The 9555-nt window shown below is 60.7% G+C and overlaps 1 protein-coding gene across 1 annotated transcript in view; it reads left to right on the top strand.

The window, feature by feature from the left end:
• GABRG3 (gamma-aminobutyric acid type A receptor gamma3 subunit) overlaps window positions 1-9555 on the top strand; it is a 59705-nt gene that overhangs the window by 16724 nt on the left and 33426 nt on the right. Inside the window, exon 4 of the mRNA XM_025043519.1 lies at window positions 84-151. Coding sequence (XP_024899287.1) covers window positions 84-151 — 68 coding nt within the window. The remainder of the gene's footprint in view (window positions 1-83; window positions 152-9555) is intronic.

The raw sequence follows: 9555 nt of genomic DNA, 5'->3' as shown, positions 1-9555 counted from the left end.
GGGCGGGAGCGGGGGGCGGGGGCGGCACGGAGCGCGCCCCGGCCTCTCACACGTGCTAACACGCGTGCATTTTCTCTCCGCAGTGAAGCCGACCGTGATCGACGTGGACATCTACGTCAACAGCATCGGCCCCGTGTCCTCCATCAACATGGTGAGACCCGGCTTTCCTCCGACGGAACGGCCTTCGGGCCGGTTCTCAGCTTCTGCTGTGGGTTTGGGATGCAGGCTGAGAACACGCTGACTTCCTAAGTCTGTAGCATGCGTCGGTCGTTTCGGTCTTGAAAATGGTGACCGTCGAGGAGAGCTGGTGGCAGTGGCAGCGGCCGGTCCCTCTGGCGATTCCAAAGCGTCCGGCCCCGCATTCTACACGCCGGTCACGCACACGGGTTTTCGGATGACACTTTGCGGGTTTGCAGCTTCCCGCTACCTGTGACCTTCGTATCGGGGGTGGACTGAAGTGACACCTTTGGGTTCTGAGTTCGTCGTTTCAAGAAGCGAAAGACTCGCCTTTTCGTGTTTCTTGGGGAGGGACCTCAGGTGACCCCGCTTACACGTCCGCCTTGAGTCTGACCCCGAAGCTGAACGAGGTGCCTTTTTTTAACGGGAGGAAGCGTTTTTTAACGGCATTGAGAGGCGATTTCCCCAACTGGGCAGAGCGGGCTCCAGGGGTGACCGTTGGTTGTGTCCGTGTCCTTCCCTGTCCCGTTAGGGACGTGGGGACGAGCTGGCGGGCGTCTATGGGGACACGACCGGCAGGTGCCACCGCTTTGCAGATGCGGGCGGCGGGCGGTCCCCTCTGCCAGGCCTTCCCTCTGCCCTGCCAGCTCCTGGATCCGGGGTCGTGGGGCTGGGCGGGAATGCAGTGTGCTGACTTCGGGGCGTCCTTTTGCGGAGTGTCCGTGGATGTTAAGTGACCCTTCCCAGTCTGCAGCAGCCGGTCCCTGTCCACAGCCAGGTGTTCTCAGTGCCCGGCTTTTCGCTGGCGACACCGAGGTTCCATGTAGGGGTAAAGCACAGTCACGGGGACAGAAACCGCCCTCGTCCCCGTGGACTGGAGACGGGGCATCGGCGGGGAGGTGCCGTGAACGAAAGGGCGTTTGCGCCCCAGGACCTGCGGACGGGCAGGGCCGGCTGGGTGCGCACCCCGGAGCCCGTCCCTGGGGAGGGGGCCGCTCGCGGTTCGCTGCCCGGTCTCTGCTTCTCGTTGTCACGTTTGACGTCCTTGTGTGGGTCCCACCGCACCCCTCCCAGCTTCCCGTCCCACACTCGGCTTCCTGCAGGGCCCAGAACGGGGACAAAGCAGAGGCTGGGCCCCGGGCGCCGGCAGGCCACACCGGTGCTCCCCCAGGGCGGAGCCACCGCTCCCTGTCACCGAGGGCCCGGTGGCGTCCTCCGTGCTGGGGACACGGTCGGGGAGGAGACGTGCACGCAGGGGCCTCTCGGTCCCTTTCAGAGCTCACGAGCCCATGGCACTGAGACCCTCTCAGGACCTCTGACGACTGATGAGCCTCTCGCCCCTCCCTCTGCTCGGCCCCCTCCTCGCTGACGACACCACGGTCCAGAGACAGAGCCGTCCTCGGGGCCACGCCGGGAAGCGGAGGCGCCCGGCGTCCCCGTCCCCGTCCCCGAGGGGGCAGGCAAAGCCCGTTTCCCTGTAACTCGGGTCAAACTCAGAAGATAGAGGTTTCGCTGAGCGTTAACGTTTAGGCGTCTGGAGGGGATTCACGTGAGGGTTAAAGGACCCGTGAACTCTGTCCCCGTCCATCTCCCCCTGGAACCGCCCAGCCTCCTCTGGCCTGTCACCCGTCTCCGTGAGGGGCCCCCGTGGGTGACAACGCATCCAGCACCCCGTGTCCAAGCGGCACTCGTGGGCCGTGTTTGCTGAGAGCCGGCCTCCGGCTGCGCTGGACGGGTGACAGGCCCCTGGAGAACGGGCCGGTGCCGTGGGCCCGGGCTCGGCCGCCTTGTTTAAACCCGGTGACCCTCACGCCTCGCACACGCGCTGGCTGGCAGGCTGCCCCGGGAGGTGGCTCGCTGGGCGACAGCCGGAGGCCCTTCCGGCCCTCGGAACCTGTCATCGCCGCGTGTTACGCAGCAGCCCCCAGGGCCCCGCGTGGCCTCGGAAGGTCCCCGAGACCTCCGAGGTCAGCAGGTCGTGCGTTAGCAGGCGACCCGACGCCAGGAACTCTGTGGAGTTACCGCGTTGCGTGCGAGGTGACGTGAGCATCACGCAGAGGCCTCTCCGCCGCCTGGCGCCCGGGAGGAGCACAGGGGACGAGGGACCAGGACACCCCGAGGGGCTGCACGCACGGGCTGGTGACGGGGGTGGGGAGGGGACCTCCTCCCCGCGCCAGCGCCCCGGGCTGTCCCATTGCTTCGTGGCTGGAAAGCCGAGTGATCTGCTGCCCCCGAGCTCCGTCCTCGGTGAGGGGCCCGACGCCTCGGGCCGGGCTGCTGCGTGTCCCCCTCCTCCTTGTCCCGGCCGCCCTGGCTGCGGCTCCGTCTGTCCTGAGAGGTCCTGATTGGACGTCGGTTTTCCAGGGGCCATGAGATGCCGGTTCACCCCCCGAGGCCGCGTCCCCTCCGGCCGGTCAGCGGTGCTTTGTCAGGGGTGAGGACTCGGGGACAGTTCCTCTCTGTCCTGCAGACGGAGGAGGTGGCTCTCTGTCCCTCTCACGTGTGACACCCCATGGGCCTTCACATGCTTTCTGTCGTTTTGATAAAGGGTGTGTGGTGCGAGGTTCTGGTTTCCGGACAAGTCGCAGAATAGGGACGAGGACAAAACAGACTGAGCTGCTCGCTGAGTGACCATCCGCCGGGGCCACACCCGCCGGGGGGTCAGCCAAGCGCTGCACAGGCTTCTCCTGGAGAAGGGGCAGGAAAGCGGCCTGGGAGCCCCCCAGCTTTTACCCCGGGGCCTCTGCGGGGAGCTGGAGAGGCGGCCGCAGCGTCCTGTGGCTTCCTTCTCTTTCCACATGAAGTCCTGGTCAATTTAGACGTGTCGCTCTCAGGTTTATACCTTTCAAGAGCAAAGTGCTCTCTGTGGGAAGTGGCATTGGCCGCCTCCGCGCAGTCCCAGAAAGGGACTGACTTTGCCTGACACACCTCTGCAGCGTCGCTCGGTGGGAGCTGAAGTAAATGACGGTGGCGCTGGCTGTTTACAATAAACGTCAGGTTTCGGGGGGAGCCCTTCGGCCGTTTGCAGCTGGTTCCGAGATGCCCCTGTCCCCGACCCTCGCTGGAGCCGCAGGTCCTGCTGAGGCCGCAGAGGTTCACGCAGCCCGTCGGGCACCCTCTGAACACCGGATGTCACCGGTTTAATGCACCACGTTCGTCCCGGCCTGTTCGCGACGCCTCGGTGGCCTTTTTTTGTGCGTGTCTATGGCTTTTAAAGGTAGATCCGGGCCACCGGAAGGACTCTCAGGAAAAACGCAAACACTTCGGTTTCTTGGCAAATTGTAAAATAGTTTTCAGTCCGAGTCCCATCCGACTCACAGCGTAAGTCTTCCTCCAATGACCTTTACGTGTGTTTCTCCCGAGCATTAAAGAAAAATTAACTCTGTGTTTTACCACCTGTCAGAAAGATGTCTTGTTCCTTTCTGCCAGTCTCCTTTTTACCCCAAATTCATTATTCTTGAACGTTTGTGGACTTGAATTTTAAATACAGAATGTTCGACTCACTGAACGCTTAATTTTGTTACGGATTCGATTATAGATCATCTTTGTCATGATGTTTTTTTCCATCGAGAATAAAATGAATCCTTATTTAAAAAAAAAAAAAAAAGAGCCGCACACGATGTAAAGATCTTTCATCCTCCCGGCGGGTTTTAGGGAAGCACTGTGACGGGGCGACAGCCTGAGGGGACCCGGGCGCGTCTCCTGGGTCCCACCGCGCTGCGTCTGGGAAACCCGTTTCCTCCACCTGCCTCCAGCACAATCCTTTCCCATCTCCTCCTGTTAAGTTCTCCCAAGCTCTCGGAGTGAAGAAATGTGTGATGTTTATTTAGAACCGAACTCGCACCGTGAGCGGAAATGTCGGGGGAGAGGGTGACGGGGCAAAGGCAGACGCCAGCGCGGACGCACACGCGGGGGCCCCCGACGGCGAGCGCGGCTGGTGGGGGGGCCGCCGATTTGTTAGCTTCTCCCAAGAAAAATGAAAACGCCGATATATTTATATAAACATGAAATAGTCCTCGATTTCTAAATTCCAAAAACCCATCAGAACATGTGACAGCCCCCTCCGCCTTCCGCCCGGCTGAGCCGTGTCCCCAGCAAGGGGACGTTTTGTAGCCACACGAGAGGGCCGGGGGCTTTGCGAGGACGCGTGTGTCTTGGAGTCGATGGCCCGGGGTCCGCGGGGACACATGGAGCAGGCAGGGAAGGCTCGTCCCCTGGCGCTTCGGCCCGTGACCTCCAGACTCGGGGACATCAGTGTCCGGGCGCGCGAAGCCACCAAGTGTGTTATTTTGCGATGACAGGGCACTTCCTTATGGCTTCATTGGCTGTTTCCTGCGCTGACCTCGGTGGGGAGGGGGCCGGAGGGAGGGGGCGAGACGCACGCACTGTCTCCCGAGACCGCCGGTGGCTTCCTGGGCTTCGCGGCCACCCGCTGGCCGCACCTCGATCCGCCGCGGACGGCTCTGCGAGTCAAAGGCGGGACGCGTCCTCGGCGGCCCCGCGGCGTTTCAGGCGGGGCTCAGAGAGCCGGGTGTGCGGCGTGGAGTGTGTCCGCAGCCGGACACGCACCGGGGCAGCGGGCCTGGCCCCTCGGCTCAGTCGTCACACCGTCGGATGCTTAAACGCGTGCCACGTTCAAATCCACCAAGGGCTCCCACGGGTTCCGACCGCCCAGCAGATGGCGAGTAAATCATGTGTCGCCTTGACCGGGCCACGAGCGGTGCAGACGCTGGGTCAGACGGGATCCCGGTGTGTCTGGACGAGATGGGCATTCGCCTCTGTGGCCTGAGTCCAGCACGTCGCCCTCCCCAGGGGGTGGGCCTCATCTCATCAGGTGAGGGCGGGCTAGAGCGTGGGGCTGACCCGCCCACGAGGAAGAGAATTCTTCCGGCCCAGTGGCCTTCAAACTGGGACATCGAGCCTCGATGCCTCGAGCCCGCAGGCCTTCGATGAGATCTGCGTCTGGGCGTGGCCTGGAACCACACCCCGGGCTCTCCTGAGTGTCCACCTGGTCACCTGTCCCCACAGAGCTCAGGTCTGGCCAGCCCCCACCACCCCGTGACCCAATCACAGTCTGCACTCCGGGGAACCCCGACTGATGCATCTTGCCTCGTCCCACCCGCGGGGCTTCGATCAGTTAAGAGCCCGAAAAAGACCTTTTAAATAGGATGAAACGACGCGTTACGGCCCTTTGCTGTCAAAGCCTCAAGTCGAGGCCTCCACTCGGGCACAGACGGAGCAGGAGCCCGTGGACCCTGGGTGGCCACGGCAGGCCCGTTCGGCGGGTGCCTCTGCCGAAGGAGGGCTCAGCCGCGACGGGCCCAGTGTATAGACAGCCCAGGGACCGAGGCCGAGAAAGGAACCTGTTCCCCACGGCTCTAAATCTCGCTGTATTCAGAAGTCAGCGACTTTCCACGGCCGCCGTAACCAGCGTCCGTGCGATGACGCGTCAAGCCCGGCGAAGTCCCCTCGCTGTTCTGTTCTCTCGCGCCCACTCGAGGCGCCCGCATCGATCGCCGGGGTGCGCCCGCCCCCCGGGCCCCCGGCTGTTATAAACGCGTTCGACACAGAACATACGCCTTTTCAGTGGTCTTTGTCAGGCGGTTCCTCCCGGCGAGGCTTTCTCGGTTAGTGGGAAAATAAATAAGCCCTTGTGTTAATGAACAAAAGTTTAGCCCGGCCGGGACCCCACGGGGCTGTGGCAGTCGGCACGTGGAAATGGCCAGGCCGGGGCCATTTCGCTCCAGCCTGCGTGCGTTTGGAGGCCGCAGAGAACGCGGTGTCCCTCGCCGTACGGTGTTTGGGGAAGGGAACAAACCGACTTCTAACGAACTGTGAAGTCACATGGAAAATAACCCTCCTCGGCTTGTTTCTGTGGAGTGTTCACTGTTTATTCTCCCTTAAAACAAGGATTTCGAGCATGTTCTTTCTCGGAGACGTCTTGTTTTCTAACGTTTCGCCTGTGGCACTTGACCGAATCGAACGTGCCGCTAGGACAAGCTGATCCAAATGGGCCGGGTGCCGTCGCTGTCCAGAGGCACCTCTCGCGTCCCAAGCACGGGCCGGTAACGGCGGGACGTGCTGGCCCCGGGTCTGAGTCTGACGCTGCTCGCTCAGGCTCGGTGGGACGCGGACTTGCCTGGCGGGCTGTCGGTTCGGTGTAGTTTGGCGGTTGGGTGCATTGAACCTTTTCTCTCGTTTATTCGCTCGGTCCCTCAGTGCGGAAATGCGGACGGCTCAGGGGATGAGCCGGGCGCTGTATCCGCTCTGTTACGCGGACCCCACCGGGGCTCGGCCTGCCTGTCCCGCGGGACGTCGAGCCGGCCTCAGCTCCGTCCTCCGCCCCGGGCCTTAACTGAGCCGGTCTGCCCAGGTGGGGACAGGCGCCGGGTCCTTGCCCTCTGCGGCTCAGGACCCGATGGGAATGTCATACACGGCCGTGCAGCCGACGGGTCCAAGAAAGGTCGCTCACTTTCGGTGCGTCCCACCTTCTCGTAATAAATCGGGGGCGACGACTTCCGTGCTCGCCGTGGATGTAGGGACCGAATCTGGATGTCCTATTAAAAAAAAAAAATCCCGCTTAACCCTGCGTCTGAGGCATTTTCTCGCGTCATTCCATTTTTTGACAAAACACGGTTTTGCGATGTTTTCGTGCTGCCGATGCGTCGACTAACCGCTCCCGAGCGACGAGTGAGCGTGTTCGCTGTCTCCCGGGACTGGGACCGGGGGAATGATCCAGCCATCGAGATCCTTTCCAGCCGCAGACCGCTTCCCACGTGCGCACACGCCGGCGGGGCTCGGAACGCGCCCGACGCGCTCCCTCCCGCGTGTCCCTCCGGGCCGACTTTCCCGAGGTCCCGCGGTTCGGACGCCTTCGGAGGGGCCCCCTCTTTGGCCAGATTTCTCGGCTCTTCTTCTTCCCCTAATCTTCGGCCGTAGATTTCCTGCTCTCTGCCAATGTAAGAAGCGTCCAGCCCTGGGCGGGACATTGGTCAGAGTTTATCTGACGACGGTTGCCGGGAACCAGGACGCCGCACGCTCCCGAGAGGGACAGTCTGCGGTTTCTCTTACGCGGCTGAGATTAAGAGGGGGGTGTAGGGAGGACCCGGCGCAGGTGGGGGGGCAGCGGCTTCCAGGGCAGCTGCCCCGTCGGGGGTCTGACTCCGCCACGTCGGAGCTGTGCCAGCCGAGATGCACGACGGCCAAGGACGGGGCTGGGGGAGACTGTGGCCAGAGAAGGGAGCGGCCTGGGCGTGGCCCCCACTGTGTGTCCCCCACCGTGACCGGCCCAGGCGGGGACGCGTGGTCAGACCTCCCTGTGGGGTCACTTTCCGCTGGATTTATTACAGCGCCCGTTTTCGTCTACTTTGGACCATCTTGTTCGTTTGGGTTTTTTTTCCCCCAAAAGCTCTTTTTGTTTGAGTGTTTCTTCAGCTGTCACGAATGCGATCATTCGTTTCCTTCTCCGAGACGGTTCGTAACGGTTTATCGCACAGTATTTCTGTGCGTCGTGCCCACTCCTTCCAATTTCCTTTTTCTTCACGTTTGTTTTGCTTTCTGTGTTTTTCTGTGGTTTGTTTTTCTGGTTTTTTTTTGATCCTTGCTTGTCCGCAAATAGATCCGATTATCACAGGACAACTGGACACGAGACCTCTTGCTGCACAGAATACAGAGTCGTGAGCGACGGGCAGATTGATGCGGTGACCTCGGGCCAGGGTGTCCGCCTAACGAGGGTCGGGTGAGGACGGGGCTGCTCCGTCTGTCACCTGGTGGGGCCGGTACCTGTGGAGGGGGCGTATTCCTGAGGTTTAAGACCTGGGCAGAGCGGCGAGACACGGGGGGGCTGGACGATCGCACGCCCCGTCCACGCCCAGCGGAGGCGTGTGCCGCCGGATTTTTAACGGCTTCGCGATTTTAGCCTGAAATCTAGGATGCTCACTCCTCGCCTTCAGAAATGGGTCTCTTTATCATTTACATCCAGGAGAGACCAATTTTATCAAAATTAAAAATCTGGTTTAGAATACAAGCTTCTACGTGAATGAAATATGTTAGCGGCGGCAGAGAATATGAAACTTTATAAAAATAAACTTCTTATCAGCTCCCTGTTGCCTGGGCTCCCCGAGGTGCAGTTTGTGCAGAAAAGCCGAGATAAAGACTCGAATGTTTTTCTCCCTTTATTTACCAGTTTGGAGGGTGCTGGAGAACCAGCTCATTATTTTGCAAAGATGACCAATAAATTTTAAAAATCCCTCTCTGGAGATGTGGAAAAACATATCTGATAGAGTTTAATCCGTTGTACGTGTTCTTTCTGAACCACCAATTGCCTTATCTTTAGCCAGGGGAAAGATGTGGAAATTCCCTCCGAATCCCTTAGGATGAACCTTCAAAGTCTTTAAAAGATTATTCGCATCCGGGTATCACAAGGGATTCTAGGTTTATCTTCTGCATTTCCTTCTTCAAACCAGTCCACTGCCCAGCATCATGCAGAGCCCACCCTCTGGGTGATGGGGGCACTCGATTCTCCCAGATATGACGCTGGCTCTAGGCTTTTTCAGTGGGGCGGTCGAGGGAAAATGGTTTTTTTAAAGCCGAAATACCGCCGGAGTTCACGCCGACACCCTCATTTCGAGTTTGGGACTGTGCGACGTCACTCAGCCTCGTCGTCTCGGAGCCGCGGGTCCCCTCGCCGATGGCTGGAAGTGCCGGGTCCCTCATCTCCTCTCCGCTGGCTTCGTTCTGGGCCCACACACCGTGTCCCGCTGTGCTTCTCAGACGGGGCTCCCACCCTGGACTCAAATGTCATGGCTTCTGGCTGTCACCGCCAACCGAATCGCATTGCTGGAGCCACATCCTGCCGTGCCCAGAATGTTGACTGCAGGGATTTTCTTAAAATCTCCGACTCCTTTGAATATGTCTCACGCGGTGCAGATACAGTGGGCAAAGGCAGCCTGAGGTTACAGCTTCATCACCGTGAAAATATCACTAACCTCCCCGCTGTCGGCATCTCGGTTTTCTTGGGAAGCTCTGCTCATCTTTAATTGTTTTTTGCTCTAGCTTATGCCAAACCGACCGCTCGTTGGCCAGAAAGAGACAAATAATTGCGGCTCTGCAGCCTGGAGTGTGGAGATGGGGGGGGGGCAGGGGGGGGCCGGAGCGTGCAAGGGGTTTGGGGGCAGAGGCGACAGTCAGGCCCCTGAGGCCCCCGTGCAGTGGCCACGCTGCTTTCCTTTAGGGCCCGGGAGACAACGGGCACGTGGATGGTCACTGCCGAGGAGCTGCAGACGCCGGGTTGTCGGGCGCGAAGCTTTTGCCCGTCAGACACGCCTGGGGCTGCCGGCTGAGCGGCCGCGTTTGCTGCCTCGCCGCCGGCTCAGGGCA

Source organism: Pteropus alecto, unplaced genomic scaffold (genome assembly GCF_000325575.1).
Source record: "Pteropus alecto unplaced genomic scaffold, ASM32557v1 scaffold102, whole genome shotgun sequence".
Lineage (NCBI taxonomy): Eukaryota > Metazoa > Chordata > Mammalia > Chiroptera > Pteropodidae > Pteropus > Pteropus alecto.
Note: the sequence above shows the minus strand (reverse complement) of the source record. Positions and strands in the feature narration are given on the sequence as shown.